Raw genomic sequence first — 21290 nt, 5'->3', positions numbered from 1 at the left:
ATACAAAAATAACCAAGTCAGACAGCACAGAGTCAATTATGTATTTCATTTGAACAAAATGGTCATATATTCACATAACCTGGTGTACAGTACTTTTATTGTACAAAACAATACATAACAAGTAGTAACTTTTCTCAATATGGTAACACTTGACCTTTTAAGTAAATGAAAAACATTTTAGAATAGTTTTTGAAAAGATTCAACATTACACACATCTTCACTACTTTATGTCAAGTAAACATGAATTAAGGCACTATAATTTCTTCATAAAACACCAATGTCAAACAACATGACAGGTTGTCACTTTTCATCAGTGAAGCATTTTTACAGACATCATCACCACCATATCATCTACTCTGCCTTATCATACTCATTCTTTCCTCAGTTCACCTCATCCAGTTCCATACTACAACCCAAACCAGCAGAATTAACTACAAACTAAATAGTACTACAGTGCATTCAGAAAGTATTCACATACCTTGAATTTTTCCACATTGTTGTGTTACAAAGTGGGATAAATTGGATTTGTAATTTTTTTGTCAATGATCTTACTAAAAATACTATCAAACATCAGTAAAAAAGTAAATAATTAGAAAACACAAATATACTGTTTCTACATCATATAAGTATTCAACCCCCCAATACATGTTAGAATCACTTTTGGCAGCGATTGCAGCTGTGAGTTTTTCTGGGTAAGTCTCTAAGAGCTTTCCACACCTGGATTGTTCAACATTTGCACATTATTCTTAAAACAAAATTCTTCAAGCTCTGTCAAATTGATTGTTGACCATTGCTAGACAACCATTTTCAGGTCTTGCCATGGATTTAAGCAGATTTAAGTCAAAACTGTAACTCGGCCACTCAAGAACATTTATTTTCTTCTTGGTAAGCAGCTCCAGTGTAGATTTGGCCTTGTGTTTTAGGTTATTGTCCTAGTGAAAGGTGAATTAATCTCCCAGTGTCTGGTGGAAAGCAGACTGAACCAGGTTTTCCTCTAGGATTTTGCCTGTGCTGAGCTCCATTCCGTTTCTTTTTTTATCCTGAAAAACGTCCCATTCCTTAACAATTCCAAGCATACACATAACATGATGTAGCCAGCACTATGCTTGAAAATATAGAGAGTGGTACTCAGTAATGTGTTTTATTGGATTTGCCCCAAACATAACACTTCGGTTTCAAGACAAAAAGTGCATTTCTTTGTCAATTTTTTGGAAAACAGGATGTATGTTTTGGAATGTTTAGGCTTCCTTCTTTTCACACTGTCAATTAGGTTAGTATTATGGAGTAACTACAATGTTGTTGATCCATCCTCAGTTCTCACATCACAACCATTAAACTCAAACTATTTTAAAGTCACCATTGTCCTCATGGTGAAATCCCAGAGTGGTTTCCTTCCTCTCCGGAAACTGAGTTAGGAAGGACGCCTGGATCTTTGTAGTGACTGGGTGTATTGATACTTCATTCAAAGTGTAATTCATAACTTCACCATTCTCAGAAGGATATTCAATGTCTGCTTTTTTTTATTTATTTGTACCCATCTACAAATAGGTGCCCTTCTTTGCGGAGCATTGGAAAACCTCCCTGGTCTTTGTGGTTGAATCTGTTTGAAATTCACTGCTCGATTGAAGGACTTTAAAGATAATTGTATGTGTGGGGTACAGAGATGAGGTAGTCATAAAAAAATTATGTTAAACACTATCATTGCACACAGAGTGAGTCCATGAAACTTATTACGAGACTTGTTAAGCACATGTTTACTCCTGACCTTATTTAGGCTTGCCATAACAAAGGGGTTTCAGCTTTTCATTTTTTATTAATTCGTAAACATTTCTAAAAACATAATTACACTTTGAAATTGTGGGATATTGTGTGTAGGCCAGTGACCAAAAAATCTAAATGTAATCCATTTTAAATTCAGGCTGTAACAACAAAATGTGGAAAAATCAAGGGGTGTGAAAACCTTGTGAAGGCACTACATATTACTATACATGCGCTGTGTGCATTTTCTGTTGTGTCCTCAGGAAGCTCCTCTCTGAGAACCCCTTCCTGCAGTGCGTACAGGCGAACGACATCTATCCCGTGTGGACCTTCAGGTGCATCTTCATATTGTGCTGGCGGGAGAACCTCTTCTCACACTGGGGGCAGCTGTACGGTTTCTCCCCTGTGTGGACCCTCAGGTGCCTCTTCAGGTTAGACGAGTCTGAAAAACTGACCCGGCACAGGTGGCAGCCGAAAGGTTTCCCCCCTGTGTGCATCCTCTGGTGGAGCTCCACCTGTTCGGGGAAACTGAAGACTTTCCCACAGAATGAAGACGGGAAGCGCTTTTCTTTGGTGCTGACACCTTTACTGATTCCGTCTCTATTACCATCATTTGTCAATGGGCTTGTGTAGCCATTTAGTGTTTTGGCATTGTCCGAGGTCTGGTTTAACATTAGGAGAGTGTGAGGAGGATGAAGGCCAGGGAGTGTCTGTGTTGTCTCAGGGTCCATGTTCCAGTTGATAGATCCTATAGAAGGCAGGCTGAAGGCAGCACCTGTTAGGGGGTTAACCTGAGGCGCCGTCAGTCTCTCTGAATCACAACTATAGGAGCAGGCCGGAGCATCACTCGAGGAGTCTGTGTCTGTTCTCTCCCGCTGCATACCGACACCTCCCCGTCCCCGCAGACAAAATCTACGCCTCGCCCTGGTCTCAGCCAGTCTGTTGTCATGGAGACTATGTTCAGTTGTTGTTTTGTGTTCGACTGTCTGTTTCTGGTTGTGGTAAACAGTGTTGTTCCCCAGTCCAGAGTTGAAGATGCTGTCCCATCCACTGACCTCCACTATGTCGCCTCTGGTCCTGGCCTGCTCAGTGATGTTATCCACTGGGCCCTTGGCACCCGTCTGGGTCTGGGAATCCAAGATGGCTGACCAGTCTTCTCTGTTATCCTCCAGCCAACCACCTGCAGGATGCGTTTAGAAAACAGACTTTAAAAACATGGCAGAGAACTTTACATGTAGAGTTTTTTTTTGTTAGTTACCTGGGCCCGGTTTCCCAAGAGCATCTTAAGGCTATGTTCATCGTTAGAACCTTCGTATGAGCATCGTTAATCGGTTTCCCAAAACCATCATTACTAAAGTTGCTCTTGAAAACGCTTGTTGTTTAACGACTGCCTCAGACCACATGTAGAACATCTAAATACGTCGTTAGATGCTTTTTTGCCCATCCGCATCACTTTATACACACAATCAAGATGTCCGCTAAACACAAAATCAAGATGTTTACCGGTCTTTCTGTGACAGCCGACAACTTCAGAACGAATGTGACAGTGACTACAAAACTACAAATACAAAGTTTCTCATTTCTTTGCATAACAAGCAAAGGATATAAAGATGCTTCAAATGAAAACCTAGATGACTGTATTAAAATAAATATAGTAGGCCTATAGGCTACAGAGACCTGTATTTTGAATGTTAATTCAATGGAGCTTTATTTAGCTCTTTGTATGCTACTGTCTGTAATTTTGGCCTCAATATATGTCATGATGTGTAACATGTGCGCAACGATGTTCCAAACCTTGATCTAGTGCATTATTATCAATATTTGTAGCCATAGGTGATACTATCTCTAGGAGCTGATCCGTCGTCAGTATCGTGGAATAATTCAAATGTTAAAGGTAAGATTGGAAAGGGAGAACGCTGATCTGAGAGCAGGGCTGCCGTTCTTTCGATCCTATCAGTATCGACACATGCCTCAACAACGCACTTAACGAACGTTCTCTCTGCTTGGTGTTTTGGGAAACGCATGTTACATTTTAGGACGTTGTAAGAAAGACGCATCTGTAAAAGAACTTGTATGCCTAAGTTCCATCACTATAGGGAAATCAGGCCCTGGTCATGTTCATACGTTATTATGTGTGTTTTTGTATGTAAACATGTTGTATTAACTTAATTTGATGAAAAAAACGTTTTTTCAAAATTATAATAGCCAGGCGCATCACTATTCCCATTGAAGATATATTACTGTATGTAGGCTATATGTATTTCTCTCTTACCTTGCTCCCCCATCTTTAGTCCACTCAGCAGGTCAATGCTCTCTGGTCCATCTTCTATTGTCTCCTCTTTGACCAGCAACAGATCAGGCTTCCCATCCTCCATGTCTACTGGCTGTAAGAGATACAGAGGGAGAGGATGTTGGATCAAGAAATCTTATATGAGCACCCTGCTATGAGCATCTTCTGATTGGGCAATGAGGGATTGCTATGAGTACTATACAAACATGCTAGTTGATATGACACTATGCAAACATGTTAGTTGATTTGATACTATACAAATGTACACTGAACAAAAACACAAAAATGCTACATGGAGCAATTTCAAAGATTTTACATTGTTACAGTTCCTATAAGGAAATCAGTCAATTGAAATAAATTAATTTGGCCCTAATCTATGGATTTCACATGACTGGAAATACAGATATGCATCTGTTGGTCACAGATACCTTAAAAACAAGTAGGGGCGTGGATCAGAAAGCCAGTCAGTATCTGGTGTGACCACCATTTGCCTCGTCCAGCGCGACACATCTCCTTCACATAGAGTTGATCAGGCTGTTGACTGTGGCCTGTGGAATGTTGTCCCACTCTTCTTCAATGGCTGTGCAAAGTTGTTGGATATTGGCGGGAACTGGAACACTTTCGTACACGACGATCCAGAGCATCACAAACATGCTCTATGGGTGACATGTCTGGTAAGTATGCAGGCCATGGAAGAACTGGGAAAGAACAGGAACTGTGTACAGATCCTTGAGACATGGGGCCGTGCATTATCATGCTGAAACATGAGGTGATGGAGGCGGATGAATGGCACGACAATGGCCCTCAGGATCTTGTCACGGCAACTCTGTGCATTCAAATTGCCATTGATAAAATGCAATTGTGTTCATTGTATGTAGCTTATGCCTGCCCATACCATAACCCCATCGCCATCATGAGGCACTCCGTTCAGAACGTTGACATCAGCAAACTGCTCGCCCACACGACGCCATCTGCCCAGTACAGTGGAAACCGGGATTCATGCATGAAGAGCAAACTTCTCCAGCGTGCCAGTGGCCATCAAAGGTGAACATTTGCCCACTGAAGTTGGTTATGATGCCGAACTGCAGTCAGGTCAAGACCCTGGTGATGACGATGAGCATGCAGATGAGCTTCCCTAAAACAGTTTGACAGTTTTTGCAGAAACACTGATGCAAACCCAGTTTCATCAGTTGTCCAGGTGGCTGGTCTCAGACGATCCCTCAGGTGAAGAAGCCAGATGTGGAGGTCCTTGGCTGGCATGGTTACACATGGTCTGCGGTTGTGAGGCCAGTTGGACGTAATGCCAAATTTTCTAAAATGGAGGTGGCTGATAGTAAATGAATGAACATTCAATTCTCTGGCAACAGCTCTAATGGACTATCCTGCAATCACATTTAAGAGTGGCCTTTTGTCCCCAGCACAAGGTGCACCTGTGTAATGAGCATGCTGTTTAATCATTTTCTTGATATGCCACACCTGTTAGGTGGATGGATTATCTTGGCAAAGGAGAAATGCTCACTAACAGGGATGTAAAGAAATGTATGGACAACATTTGAGAGAATCACGTTTTGTTGTGCCTATGGAAAATTTCAGGGATCTTTTATTTCAGCTCATGAAACATGGCATCAACACGAAGCTTACTTAGGTCCCCAGCACAGTTGAGCCAGTCACGTGTTTGTTTGTAAATAGCACTACAGGGGAAAGCGGGAGCAGTTAAATCCAGCTGTGTATTGACAGGGGTCGCGTTTTATATTTAAAGTCAACTGGGAGTTTTTTTTTCTTCAATAGAGTGATCAAGGACGTGCAACTATAGTTTTTCTTAACAGAAAATACATTAGTGCAACACAGGCAGAAAATAGCTTAATTTTCATAAGATGACAACAGAAGTGCAACGCAATTTGGCTGGCAGCCACACAAGTAAATTAACTTACAATGAAAAAGCTGTCTTTTCTTTTCTACCAAAAACGATGGATGGCCAATATCTTTCTAATGTTTAGACCTACCATAGAAAGAAGGTAGCGAGCTACTTGTCCTAATATTTTGCTTAAAGTGAATCTAGCACTTTACCATCGAAAATAGGCCGGCTACACCAAGAAATGTACCGGAGAAAAAAAGCTACACATCACTCAAGAGTACTGTCTGCCTGTTAGTGAATTCTCATTCGAGATGAGTTTCAACTGAAGTACAAAATTGCTCTGATGCCGAGCAGAATTTACAATAAGAAGCATTTTAGATCTGCGTTTACAAAACGCAGCAAGATATATATTTTTTCCTGCGTAAAAAAACACTGAATTATGCGTTAACACGAACCCTAGTTGAATTTGCTAAGTCAGTGTCTGTTTTAATAAGGTGGTGGGGCATCATATTGTGTCAGCTTTCTGTCGTGTTTGAGAAGTCAAAGCCATTTGGATTAGTTATTTGAACAGCTGCCACTTATCTTGATTTCATTGCATTTCTCTCTTCTAGTAGCAGGCAGGCCCGTTGCACTAGCGACTACAGACTCCACACATACACAGTTGTAGACATGCTGCTTGAGAGCCAGTACTGTATGTATCAAAACTTTGTTCATTTGCACAATGTCTGTCATTCACATTTGTTTGTAAATGTCCAAACTCACCAAAAAATTACATTTGGTAGCTCCTACCTATATATACAGTGGGGCAAAAAAGTATTAAGTCAGCCACCAATTGTGCAAGTTCCCCCACTTAATAAGATGAGGCCTGTAATTTTCATCATAGGTACACTTCAACTATGACAGACAAAATGAGAAGGAAAAAAATCCAGAAAATCACATTGTAGGATTTTTAATGAATTTATTTGCAAATTATGGTGGAAAATAAGTATTTGGTCAATAACAAAAGTTTATTTCAATACTTTGTTATATACCCTTTGTTGGCAATGAGAGGTCAAATGTTTTCTGTAAGTCTTCACAAGGTTCACACACACTGTTGCTGCTATTTTGGCCCATTCCTCCATGCAGATCTCCTCTAGAGCAGTGATGTTTTGGGGCTGTTGCTGGGCAACACGGACTTTCAACTCCCTCCAAAGATTTTCTATGGGGTTGAGATCTGGAGACTGGCTAGGCCACTCCAGGACCTTGAAATGCTTCTTACGAAGCCACTCCTTCGTTGCCCGGGTGGTGTGTTTGGGATCATTGTCATGCTGAAAGACCCAGCCACGTTTCATCTTCAATGCCCTTGCTGATGGAAGGAGGTTTTCACTCAAAATTTCACGATACATGGCCCCATTCATTCTTTCCTTTACACGGATCAGTCGTCCTGGTCCCTTTGCAGAAAAACAGCCCCAAAGCATGATGTTTCCACCCTCATGCTTCACAGTAGGTATGGTGTTCTTTGGATGCAACTCGGCATTCTTTGTCCTCCAAACACGACGAGTTGAGTTTTTACCAAAAAGTTATATTTTGGTTTCATCTGACCATATGACATTCTCCCAATCTTCTTCTGGATCATCCAAATGCTCTCTAGCAAACTTCAGACGGGCCTGGACATGTACTGGCTTAAGCATGGGGACACGTCTGGCACTGCAGGATTTGAGTCTCTGGCGGCGTAGTGTGTTACTGATGGTACTTTGTTACTTTGGTCCCAGCTCTCTGCAGGTCATTCACTAGGTCCCCCCGTGTGGTTCTGGGATTTTTGCTCACCGTTCTTGTGATCTTTTTGACCCCACGGGGTGAGATCTTGCGTGGAGCCCCAGATCGAGGGAGATTATCAGTGGTCTTGTATGTCTTCCATTTCCTAATAATTGCTCCCACAGTTGATTTCTTCAAACCAAGCTGCTTACCTATTGCAGATTCAGTCTTCCCAGCCTGGTGCAGGTCTACAATTTTGTTTCTGGTGTCCTTTGACAGCTCTTTGGTCTTGGCCATAGTGGAGTTTGGAGTGTGACTGTTTGAGGTTGTGGACAGGTTTCTTTTATACTGATAACAAGTTCAAACAGGTGCCATTAATACAGGTAACGAGTGGAGGACAGAGGAGCCTCTTAAAGAAGAAGTTACAGGTCTGTGAGAGCGAGAAAACTTGCTTGTTTGTAGGTGACCAAATACTTATTTTCCACCATAATTTGCAAATAAATTCATAAAAATCCTACAATGTGATTTTCTGGATGTTTTTTCCTCATTTTGTCTGTCATAGTTGAAATGTACCTATGATGAAAATGACAGGCCTCTCTCATCTTTTTAAGTTGCTATATTGTATTTACTTTGCCATCTTGGCCTTTTTTGCCTTTACCTCCCTTCTCACCTCATTTGCTCACATTGTATATAGACTTGTTTATACTGCATTATTGACTGTATGTTTGTTTTTACTCCATGTGTAACTCTGTGTCGTTTTATCTGTCGAACTGCTTTGCTTTATCTTGGCCAGGTCGCAATTGTAAATGAGAACTTGTTCTCAACTTGCCTACCTGGTTAAATAAAGGCAAAATAAAAATAAAATAAATAAATAAGTGGGATAACTTGCACAACTGGTGGCTGACTAAATACTTTTTTGCCCCACTGTATGTTTAACTTCATGAGCTGGATTGCCTGTCTTTGCAATTTGTTTATTTTAGTTTGCGCTTGTTAACATATTTAGCTATCAGCCTCCATGGAAATTTGCTATTAATTGTGACAATTTTGTGAGAATTCTGGTAATAGACACCCAATGGGCTTTTATTTGTTTGTTTCCTGGGTTGAGAGGACAGTATGACAATCTGGATACTGCCCAACCCTATCTAAGTGTAGAGAATCGTTGTACCATCTAAACCGCTGTGAAATATCTTGTCAATAACCAAAAAGTATTTCCAGCTGGTGTACAAAACCGGAAGTTAAAGACGCAAAAATTAAACTTACGAACGCAAAGCATAAAAATAGTGCACATAGAACAGATCTACCGCTTATTAGACTTGCTTTCAATAAGAATGACAGATCTACAACTGTCATTTCTATGTGAATTTGGTGGGGTCGCCCAAAAAGGTACATAATGCAGCATTGATGGTTTGATGATTGAAAGGCATGGACTTTCAACGTGGTGTGTTTACCCATCCCCACTGTAGTTACAGAATGACTTCATTGTTGTTAAACCCATCATGGTGGACATAAATATGTGGGTAAAAACAAGTCAGCTATGATAAGTTAAAAAAACATAAAAATAAAAAAAATCTGACATACCTGACTAAACTATAATGACGTGTACAGTAGGTGTTTGTTAGTGTGTGGGTATGTGTAGGTATATTTAGTAAGTGTATATTGGTTATAAAGTGCTGTTGTATGTATGCAGAATAGGGTGAGATTAGATGTGATGTATACTAAAGAGAGTCTCAATGAAAGTCTTAGAATGAAAAGTCCCATTTTGTGTATATTAACCCTTTCCACTCACACCCCGTCATTCTGTGTACGGGTTGAAAATACAAGATTTTGTCATTGATAAGCGCCTAAATTGGAATGCAGTGGCTGTACATCACTATATGAGATTTGACTGATAGCCGTTATAGACTTGAGCACTGCGCAACAAGATGTCCCCATCCCACCTGTTAATTGGGTTACTTTAGCACATTTGTTGTCTGAGTGAGGGGAATGCTGGAAATTGAGTCAATGCGTTCTGAAAGATGAGACGTTGAGGATTATAATAACTACCACTGATGTAATACAAGCAAACCACACACCTGTGAGTCCAAATGTGCACTTCACATTTCCATATTGGAAAACATGTAATTTAGAGTATCAACATTTATGATCGCTATGTTTGATCCACAGTTACAAGGATGACATGCGTTAAACCCCGGGTTGTCCTGAACACAATGAGCCTGTGTTTGTCGTATTGTGCAGAACCTTAGCCGCGGAACACGCACTTGAATACACTCATGACTCCATTCTATGTGCACCAAAATTACAGTCTGTTTGTCTGAAGTACTTTTTGAAAGCCTACCACTGTATTAGCTAGTCATGTTGACAATAGGATACGCTGTCAAATGATGCCCACCTGACCCGGATTGCGATTTCTAATAGAAAAATGTGAGATTACGTAAACAGCAACAGTAATTCGTGACAGTGGGAGTTTAAAGTTCTATCTGCGCAAAGCATAGTTTGAGATATTGAGCATCAAAGTTCTCATCCCAGACCTCAGAACTGTTTTGTAATGAATTCTTCTTTCATAACCCAATAAGGTCCTAATTTTAAAAGGTACCTGAAGTGCAGGGTATAGAATCTTGAGACATTTGCAAATCTGTTTTTTTGGGGGGGGGGGGGGGGGGGGGGGTCAATTCACAGATAGAACCTTATGGCTCTGAAATGTCAACCTGGGTTTCAAAGATGTTTGTGAAGATATCACTTTTTCTTTTACCATCGTAAGTTGTCTTTATCACAAATCTGACATCACACATGTGTAGGACCAACTAAAGAGCAACTATGTGAATAACACATTTTTGACCAAAATGTGAGAGCCTTTATAGTCCCAAGGTCTCGAATTGTGTGATGCTGGGGACGCAGGGTTGTGTTCCAAACAAAAAACTGCAAGTGTGCTTGCTTCAGTTCCTCGATGGCAATGCAAGCAGAGCTCAAATAAGCCATAAAGTCATAAAAGTGCACTGAAATTACTTCGGAACAATGCACACTTCTTTAACCAGTTAGACCTCTCACTGGGTTGGCGCCCCCCATTGGGTTGTGCCGTGGCGGAGATCTTTGTGGGCTATACTCAGCCTTGTCTCAGGATGGTAAGTTGGTGGTTGAAGATATCCCTCTAGTGGTATGGGGGCTGTGCTTTGGAAAAGAGGGTGGGGTTATATCCTGCCTGTTTGGCCCTGTCCGGGGGTATCATTGGATGGGGCAGCAGTGTCTCCTGACCGCTGCGGTCTCAGCCTCCAGTATTTATGCTGCAGTAGTTTATGTGTCGGGGGGCTAGGGTCAGTCTGTTATATCTGGAGTATTCCTTCGGTCTTATCCCGTGTCCTGTGTGAATTTAAGTATGCTCTCTCTCTAATCCTCTCTTTCTCTCGGAGGACCTGAGCCCTAGGACCATGCCTCAGGACTACCTGGCATGATGACTCCTTGCTGTCCCCAGTCCACCTGGCCGTGCTGCTGCTCCAGTTTCAACTGTTCTGCCTGCGGCTATGGAACCCTGAGCTGTTCATCGGACGTGCTACCTGTCACAGACCTGCTGTTTTCAACTCTCTAGAGACAGCAGGAGCAGTAGAGATACTCTTAATGATCGGCTATGAAAAGCCAACTGACATTTACTCCTGAGGTGCTGACTTGTTGCACCCTCAACAACTACTGTGATTATTATTATGTGACCATGCTGGTCATTTATGAGCATTTGAACATCTTGGCCATGTTCTGTTATAATCTCCACCCGGCACAGCCAGAAGAGGACTGGCCACCCCTCATAGCCTTGTTCCTCTCTAGGTTTCTTCCTAGGTTTTGGCCTTTCTAGGGAGTTTTCCTAGCCAACGTGCTTCTACACCTGCATTGCTTGCTGTTTGGGGTTTTAGGCTGGGTTTCTGTACAGCACTTTGATATATCAGCTGATGTAAGAAGGGCTATATAAATACATTTGACTCAAACCATTTTTTACTTATCTTGCTCCCACTCCAAAATTACAATGAATATTCATATTTTGTTACTGAATGTTTCCAGAGTATTTCCAGATTTTGTTATTGACAAATGCCATGAAAAGTACAGTAAATGTCCAATGCACATAAAATCAACCGTGTAATGTTTGGATTCAGTCTTGTGTCAGGTGAACTGTTGTCTTCACCTTTGGTCAAATCATTTCCCCATCAACTCTAAAGTGTTCTCCTTCAATTTCTACCATGGTAATGCATATGCTTTTAATAGTTAATCTGTTAGAAATGTCAATTTGGCCCAATCCATATTGACCAATTTCCACAAGTGGAAGGGGCTAAACATAAACAAGTATTAAATATACCATATGAAAACCACACATACACATCAAAGAAATCTGCATGATCTTCATAAACTATTCATTTTCTCATTAAAAGTGTTTTGGGTTCATTTGTGAACATCATATATCCTACACAGCACAAACACAATATGAAACAGATTTCTCAGGTGTGAATGTGCCTTATACACTGAGTGTACAAAACACAAGGAACACCTTCCTAATACTGAGTTGCACCCCCTTTTGCCCTCAGAACAGCCTTAATTCGTCAGGACATGGACTCAACAAGATGTCGAAAGCATTCCACAGAGATGCTGGCCCATGTTGACTCCAATGCTTCCAAAGTTGTGTTAAGTTGGCTGGATGTCCTTTGGGTGGTGGACCATTCTTGATACACACAGGGAAATGTTGAGTGAAACACCCAGCAGCATTGCGGTTCTTGACACACTCAAACCAGTACGTACGCCTGGCACCTACAATCATACCCCATTCAAAGGCACTTTAGTCTGTCTTGCCCAGTCACCCTCTAAATGGCACACACACACTATCCATGTCTCAAGGCTTTAAAATCCTTCTTTAACCTGCCTCCTCCCCTTCATTTACAGACTGAAGTTGATTTAACAGGTGACATCAATAAGGGATCATAGCTTTCACCTGGATCCACCTGGTCAGTCTGTCATAGAAAGAGAAGGTGTTCCTAATGTTTTATACATTCAGTGTATATCACAATGTCTGGATGCAATATTCTGCCCAGGAATATTCAACACTGAAATCTGTTCCTCTGCTTATTCCAAATGCATAATTTCTGTTGACAACAATGTAAATTAGTCTTTGTCTTTAATGCAGGGTTTGATCTAAACGCCAGAAGCTATTGAATGGAATGGTTACTTTCTATGTTAGAGTGGAATGGTTTTTCTGCTGGTGTATCCTGAGGTATCTCCTCTCTGAGAACTTCTTCCCGCAGTGCGTACAGGCGAATGGCCTCTCTCCCGTGTGGACCTTCAGGTGCATCTTCAGGTTGCCAGCCTGGGTAAAGCGCATGTGACACTGGGGGCAGCTGTATGGTTTCTCCCCTGTGTGGACCTTCTGGTGCAACTTCAAGTGATCCTGGCGGGAGAACCTTTTCTCACACTGGGGGCAGCTGTAGGGTTTCTCACCTGTGTGGATCCTCTGGTGCCTCTCCACCTTCTGGGGGCAGCTGAAGCCTTTGTTACAGAACATGCAGAGGAACCGTTTCTCTTTAGTATTGCCTGTTTCTCCACCTCCCCGAGCCTTTGCCCTTTGGTCGTTTGAGTTCAAGACCTGATCGAAAAGGACGGGGCCCTGTGAATCAGAAAGCCCCATCGATGCGGACACTGGGTCGCGATCCCTGAATGCGTGTAAAGGGGAGTGGGTTGCGACATTTGGATTAGTCTCTAAGCTTCCTCTGTAATCTAAGAATTCTCTGCCCTGTGAGTGTCGGTCTCCTAGGTGACTATCTGCATTCCATGTGGGAGGAGCATCGCACTCCACTTTCACATCTACGACCAGACCCTCCCCTTTCTTATCTAGGCACCCTTCAGAGTATACACTACTACTGTACTGGTTCCAGTACCCTCTAGACAGATCAGTCTGTGTCTCTAAACCCAAGGATATGTTGCCAGGTTCCATCTCTGCGTAAGAGGAAGACAGATCATCACTGCCAGTGTCTAATGTGTCACCTTCACCATCTCCACGGGAATGAACCGTCCTCTGGGTCTGGTGAAATACTGGTAAGTACTCTGAGCTGGGAGCAGGAGGACAGCCCAGTCTCCCCAGCCCCAGTCTCTCTGGGTCTGATCTGTGGTCAAATCCTGTGTGTAAGAGCCTGCGTGTTACAGTTAAAGTCTTTGTGTCTGTCTCGGACTTGAGGACGGCGTTCGGCGTTCCACTGACCTCCGTGATGCTGCGTTGGGTCCTGGGCTGCGCTGGAGCGGTGGTGTTGTCCTCCATGAATATAGGGGGCACTCCAGCCACTGCTCCAGTTTGGATATCTCTGTTGTGCCGTGGGTCCTCCTCTCCTTCAGACTTCTCCTGCTTGACCAGAGGCGATCCTCCGGGCCCTGCAGCATCTGCATCTACAGACTGACAAGAAGAGAGGAGCTTATTATTGGTACATGACTTGAATTGGATAACAACACCGTGGAGAAGTCTCACAAGCTCCCCTATCCTCCTGAGACTCAGCAATTCATTTGCCCTCTCAAATGGACATTCCTTTATGATCCGTATCTCTAATTAAGGCCATACATGCCACTGTGTCAGGTCCTGTTGTACCTTTGAGAAGACAGTCTGGGCTTTTCAATTATATTACGTGTGGTGGTATCACCGTCATAATTCTTTTTTTTCTTCCTGGTTTTCCAAATGGCTACAATCACAATTACCATCACAATTAGTAATTGTATAATTATCATTTTTGTGAGTTTGATATTCAAATTGTTTCTAATTGGTAAATCTCAGTTGTAGTTTGGTCATAATTTATTCAGATTAAATAAGAGCTTGTTGTGATGCTGAGTTATTTACCGAAATGTTGGTTTGTAAATAACTAATTGATGGACTCAATTATTTGAATTCCATTTAGTTTGTTGTTGGTTTGTTGTTGCTCTCAACGCGTTGTTTGCGCAGTTTTTCTAGAGAGATCTCTCTCTGGGATATGTTGCCCAACTCATCATAGTTAAGCACAGAACATGTGGTAATTAACTACAATGACCAGAATCAATTGCATCTTCATCTGCCTGTTCTCATTGGTTCTTGCCAGTGGGGCTGGCAGACAGACATGGAGAGGAAGAGCGATAGAGAGATGCAGTTGCTTAGGTATCTCTACATGACAATACATTAATTGATTTAATGTTTTTATTTAGCAGTCTTAAAAGTATGGCTTATCTACTTTGATGAACGACTGAAATTGTGATTTCGTCAAACATCTAGGCTAACCTACATGCCTGGAGGGTGACTCTTTGGGGAGCACAGATCGATGGCTGCAGTGTTCATTTTCTCACCTATTTTAGATTGAGTTTTTATGACTAAAATACCCATTTTAGTCATTTCATCCTTCTTAGTTTTAGTTATTATCAGTTGACTACAACTCTGGACATTTTTTGTCTAGTTATAGTCACAATCATTTTAATCATTGTAGTTATTTTTGTTTTACTGAAGAGTTCATACAAACCTCCAACTTAATTTCCATCATGCACATAATAGCTTCCACTTCCTTATTCACAGCCATTTTAGTCACGTAAGTCAGTGCATTATTTTCTATTAAATAATAAAATATTTAGGCGACGTCTAACTTACATCATGTGCCCATTCAGATACCCTTGTACATCTAGTTCTACTATCCCCTCTTATACCTTAGCTGGCAACATTGATATTGTGGCAGATTGTAACCAATGCCAGGCATACTTAACCATATACTAATAAAGCCTTGGCTACAGGTTAAACAATTTATAGCTCTGATTTTTCTCCCCATCATAACTGTCAAGGGGATAAATAAGTGTTTTCCTTAAAAAGGGGAGAATGAGCTTTCCAGAAATGCCAGAAGTATTACTGTACTCCTAATAATCAACAAATAGCAACTCACAATAATCAACAAACCGCAACTCAGATTAATGAATAACAGCACACATGGGAAAATAGAGCTGCTGATGAAATCAAAGCAAAAATAGCCTACATGAAAGTAAGGGAGAGAGAGTAAACAATATTGTTTAACGAGTGACTGAAGAGACTGTTTTTTATGCAATACTATTGAGCTCGCCAGCTTGTAGTCCAAAAAATATATGAAATGAGTTAGCATTTTTTACCTCTGGTTCGTTGGTCATTCCTCTGGGGGGAAATCATCAGGTAGGGGTATAAATGGGGTGGCAGGGTAGCCTAGTGTTTAGAGCATTGGACTAGTAACTGGAAGGTTGCAAGTTCAAATCCCCGTGCTGACATGGTACAAATATGTTGTTCTGCCCCTGAACAGGCAGTTAACCCACTGTTCCTAGTCTGTCATTGAAAATAAGAATTTGTTCTTAACTGACTTGCCTAGTTAAATAAAGGTAAAACATTATTATTATTTTTTTAAGTAAGACCCGAGGTTAACACACAAGGCTTCGGAGATCTTGTATAGGTTTTGTTCTATGAGATAAATGTAATGTTAACTGACTGATATTATGAAGCCTTTATGTGCTCAAAATATGTAAGTTGCTAACGAGTCCCTAACGGTCATACAAATTGAACTACAACATAAATCCGATTTGTTTTTCTTTACATCTCTACGCCGACTACGTAATCTAGTCTAGCGTACAGTCCGCCAACATTCTAGTTAGCTTTTTTTTTTTTTTTGCTTTCTACGTAGCTCTACGTACATTTGTGCGGCTGAATTTTTGGAATGCAACTCAAAAACGACCTACATGTTACAAAAATCTTTATCAACCTGGCCAGATTGTATAATAGGGATCATTTCTGTCGTCACATTCTGCGACTGCAGCCATGTATCTGATCTACGCATGTGCCAGCACCAGCAGCGCAAGTCTCACTCTATGCTTATGTAAGAGTGAAGTGAGTTCGGAAAAACTGAAAACTATGCATCTTAGAAATAGTTTTCACATACAAAATGTATATGTCTGAACTCAGAATCAAATAGGCTTACCCAAAATAACATGGATGCTGTGGTAGAATGTTTATTTTGATTGGGGATTTTGATAAATACACATTATCGCCTGATTTCAGATGTGTCATGAAAAAGATTATTAGGGAAATAGTTATTCTTGCAAAGCATGTAACCGTTTAAATCAAACTATTATATTGTGTTCTTATGGGCCAGTCCCCCGGATCAGCTCTTAACACCAGCCACTGTCTACGATAAAGGCTAAACATTTCTAAACCTGACAAAGTCAGAGTCTACGAACGCACGTAGTGGTACTTAATCGGCCGACCTAGACGGTCACACTGAACAGGCCAAGGCTTCCTATAAATCGTTTACGACCTAAGAATTTGCCCATGTAAGACGGCTAAAATCATACAGTCTGTGGAGGCCTTTACCAGATCGAACGAAAACTCAAGGATGGTATATTGTTTTGCTTCAGGCTGCAACCATATCTATACAGCGGGAAGGTTATCGTTTTGAGAACGATGTTGTAATCAAGAAACTTTGGGTCCGTTTGATAAGGTAAGCTAAATCTGTTAGCGAGACTTCAATGGCAGATGTAGTTTAATTTTTTTGTGTTAGCACATCTTTTCACTTGTTTTGATTACATAAATGCTTCAAAATTCACAGTTATGTTATCTGATGATTTTCATATTTACACAACGTATAAGATCTAAGCTTGTGTTTACCAGACCTTATTTTCAGCATTTATAAAAAACAAATAATAATTTCCCCATAAGCTTTGGCCAACGAGCCATGGCGTTGTACGCCTCCGTTAGTGCCTACAAAAAGATGCCTTTAATATTGCTCTCTATTACACTAACCTCTATCACAATAATGTTCTGAATTGAGGTTCGAGTGCCCTCGTCAACAGTGATTGGTTGGTCATCGCTCCATGTATTGTGACCCGCTGGCTTCACAAAGCTCCTGTGGCCTCCAGTGAGATGTCCACCTGAGTGTGAGATTGGGAGAAAATAGGCGTAGGTTAGCTACTGTCAATGCTCAGCGGTATATTTATCAAACACGGTCTAGAATTGACAAGGATGTAAGATAACTAATCAAATTCTTGATATACTATTTACTGATCGATGTATTATTATGTAACATGCTCAATTGCTTTCATTGGGTAGATAATAGGAAATGCAGTAAATCAAATCTTGTTAGTATATGATAGTGTCTTCGCGCAAGTGTTACTATCCTGCTTAACAAGACCCAATTCTAACACACGTGCAGAAGGGAACAGGACGACAGACACTGAGATATGAACGTCGACAGGCCGCGCATCCTCAGCCTTATGCAAAATATACCTCTTGTCATTCCTTTGTATCGGTCGAGGACCTTGACACTACTGGGACGACTGGCGAGGACGCGCTCTCGTATTGTCCTCTCTGCGCGCTCCCGTGCCACCTTTAGTTCCAATAGCTGTAGTTTCCTCCGCAAGGCCCCGTTTTCTTTCTGGCTTTGAGTTATTTCCAAACGAAACACTGCATAGTCGTCGTCTACGAGTTTACAGATTTCTGCCACGGCTGCATTCGCTAGCACCTCCATGACGGAGGCTATTTGAGTGTGAAAAACCATACAGTTAGCCATTGTTAGCTAAGCAGCTAGCTAGCGTTACCTAGATAACATCTATCAACCAAGTCCCGTCTCCAACGCGAATTAAACACTACCTGAGGTAAGTATGTAATGCGGTGTAGTTCAATTAGTTTTTTTTTTCTTCAGTCTAGGGTGTCGTTACACGTCTAAACAATAACGCTAACGTGGAATTTGTATTTGGTCGCTTGACTTCCGTTTACTTCTTCTTCTATAATATTATGTCGGTCCTCAAACGTTAGAGGTGCATGCCGCCTCTACTGTACTGGAGTGTGTAGTCAAAGCACAGCTAAATGAATAGACTAAACGAATAAAGAAACAAACATTAAGAGAAACTAAACCTTCCTATCGAATCCTGTATTACTAAGAAAATAAAAAGAGCCCTGTACTTACAACAATCCATCGACACATGCATCACTGTTTCATCAACCATACACTCTGTACACAAACCATTTGCATACTTGCCAACCAGACATAATGACGGGTTCGACGTACAATGTCCTAAACGCAACCACCACCTCTTCCTTCATAATCAGACCCTTGAATCTTGGTCCACCACCTTTCTTTGGCGGGCATGTAAATGCTGGCCTTTGGGTTCTGAGTCCCACCTCTTCTGCCGCACATCTATCATAATTGCTCTAATCTTACATTTGGCCTCACCTCGTGGAGCATGAATATCAATTAAATATCTTTTTAAATACCCTTTTAAAGCCCATAACACAGCACACAATCCCAACAGCACCCAAACAATGGCTAGAGGTCCAGGATGGAACTCATAGACCAACCACCTGAGGGTTGTGGCTCCTGCATCTACCGCTTGTTACAAGAGCCGTTCTACGTTGCAGAATGGCTCTTGTAACATAGTTTACACTTGAAGGGCCTCTCCTTGGTGTGAACGGTCTGGTGCTCCTTCACATAGTTTGCTTCAGCGAAACACTTCCCACATGTAGGGCAGGCGTACGGCTTGTCAGCGTCAGCCCTAATGCTCAGCCTCCCACATTGTGACCCAATGACAGAGGCGGTAGAAGCAGGAGCCACAATCCTCAGGTGGTTAGTCTTTGAGCTCCCTCTTTGACCTATAGCCATTGTTTGGGTGTTGTTGGGATTGTGTGCTGTGTTAAAGGCTAGATACCCTGATGAAGACAGCTTGCCTGTCGAAACATTGGACATAAATATTTTTGCATCTGAGCTACTAGAGTGTGCGGCTCTCCTTTATTTTTTTATAGGCTAGGTACCTCTCATGGTGAACCCCCATCGTGACCATGTCTGTATTCGTGGGGTAACCATGAGGTAACTAAGGAAGGCTACACCCAGGTCCAGGCCTTCTATGAACCCAGTCACCAGGCATTAGATGAGACCATGAAGGAGAAGACAGATTACCACCAGGGTTGTCTTCTGTCACTCCCTGTGAAGGCTGAAGCCCAGGGTGATCATGGATACGGTGGTGGTTGTATCATAGGAACAGCAGGGTCTATCTCTATCATCCCCAGGCCCTGCTCCATCCCTGCACTGAGACTGTGAAGAAAAGGGTCTGGGCTGCCGACTGGAGCCTCTGTCTCTCTGATGACCACCAGGACTGTTGTTCAGTCCACCTGTCCACTGGTTGTGTTCTGTTTGGTGGTTGTGGTGGAGTCTCTGTCCCTAGTGGATCATTCCTGGTTCCGACTCGGGAAGGAACAGCGACAGCTCCTGATTCAGGGTCCTGATCCGGGGCCATAATTTGTGGCCAGCTGTTTCAGAGGTTCAGTCTCTCCCTCCACCAACTCCTGAGGTGCATTCAGTTCACTTGAACATTTCCTACGTTGCAGAACGGTTTGTACTGAACAACACGTTTCCTCAAAACATTCTTGTAAGTTCTTGAATAGACTTTGAGGTACGTTTGCTCCCATTTGGTGGGTGTGGCTTGAAACAATAAGTGACATACTGCCATGCTGACAGCGTTCCCCAACCAACAAGCCCTCCCCGTTTTGTAACTGGTTGAGTACAGCACCATCTGGTCAATTGAACATTCCAGAATGTTCAAATGTGCTGAACGCAGCCCTGATATTACCAGGTCCTCAGACTGCAGACTGTAAAGGGCAATTCTACAGTAACATAATAACGCTGAGACTCAGACTTTTCACTTTAGAATGTATGCCAAGTAAAAAAAATAATAATAATAAAGATACCTCTATGCACAAGGACTACGTTTAACAATTGACACAGACAATTTGACCAAAAACACATTTACTTGATGAACATTGTTCTTCAAGTAAATTCTTGTGTGTAGAGTTGTATGGTTCGACTGAGATAAGGGAAGCTCAGTCCCTGCAATGAATAAAAAATAACCAAGCCAGTCAGCACAGAGTCGATTTTGTGTATTTAATTTCATAACGTTAATGTACAGTAATTTTATTGCACAAAACATTACATTTTACAAGTAGAATAACTTTGATTACTATGGTAACCCTTCAGCTTTTCTATAAATCTGGAACCCTCACTATTGTAACATTTATTTTAGAATACTTTGGAAAAAGTTCAACATAACATTACAGACATCTTCATTTCATCATTATAAAACACATGCGTGAAACAACAGGACAAGGCTGTCACTTTTCATCAGTAACAATGTTTCCAACCACAGTTTTTATGAAAGTAAAGTCATACAATATTTAAAAAAAGGTTACGACAGCTGTGATGGAAACAGGATGTTTTGATACAATTGTATAAATGCCGACAGATAATTTGTTCGTTCGACATGATGGGATCTTTTTGTGTCTGTAAAATTAATGATACGAGAAATTGCGGTGGAAACGCATTTATGAACACATATTGATATAATAACCATCATATCGAAGTAAACTTGGAGTCACGCGATGATATGGTGTGTGGCCATCCCACTACAACTTGGGAAAACATGCAGTTTATTAGGCTACAGATAAAATAAGTTATGATGAACTTCACAGGGTGGTAAAAATGCACGGTATGAGCTTGATGCTCCAGTCCAATAAATAGGTCTTATTCTAGTTACATAATAATCGATGCTTGACTGCTGTCATGCCTTTATCCTTAATGTGATGACGATTATTTTATCAAATTGATGAACTATGTTTAATTATTATGATGATTA

At 41.5% G+C, this 21290-nt stretch overlaps 1 protein-coding gene across 2 annotated transcripts; it reads right to left on the bottom strand.

Annotated features, from left to right (window-relative positions):
* Positions 1-78: 78 nt before the first annotated feature.
* Positions 79-20338, bottom strand: LOC109894103 (zinc finger protein 347-like). Of its 2 annotated transcripts, XM_031828188.1 has the most exons (5): positions 17896-20338; positions 17413-17540; positions 13858-14046; positions 4031-4142; positions 79-2938 (listed from the first exon to the last, which is right to left on the bottom strand). In XM_031828188.1, the coding sequence occupies exons 1-5, from the start codon at positions 18176-18178 to the stop codon at positions 2073-2075; spliced, it is 1578 nt and encodes a 525-aa protein (XP_031684048.1). In that variant the 5' UTR covers positions 18179-20338; the 3' UTR covers positions 79-2072. The 2 variants fall into 2 exon arrangements, with proteins under 2 accessions (XP_031684048.1, XP_031684047.1); XM_031828187.1 differs by lacking the exons at positions 79-2938; positions 4031-4142 and having other exon boundaries at positions 11535-14046.
* Between the last annotated feature and the right edge of the window lie 952 nt (positions 20339-21290).

This window comes from Oncorhynchus kisutch, linkage group LG7 (genome assembly GCF_002021735.2).
Source record: "Oncorhynchus kisutch isolate 150728-3 linkage group LG7, Okis_V2, whole genome shotgun sequence".
In the NCBI taxonomy this organism is placed as follows: domain Eukaryota; kingdom Metazoa; phylum Chordata; class Actinopteri; order Salmoniformes; family Salmonidae; genus Oncorhynchus; species Oncorhynchus kisutch.
Note: the sequence above shows the minus strand (reverse complement) of the source record. Positions and strands in the feature narration are given on the sequence as shown.

Excerpts from the sequence above, each read along its gene's own strand:
- LOC109894103 (XM_031828187.1), bottom strand. The coding sequence starts at position 18,178 with ATGGCTAACTGTATGGTTTTTCACACTCAAATAGCCTCCGTCATGGAG. Across the intron at positions 17,541-17,895 it reads ATACAAAGGAATGACAAGAG|GTGGACATCTCACTGGAGGC; the intron begins GTATATTTTGCA and ends TCTCACACTCAG. Across the intron at positions 14,047-17,412 it reads AGAACATTATTGTGATAGAG|TCTGTAGATGCAGATGCTGC; the intron begins GTTAGTGTAATA and ends TCTTCTTGTCAG.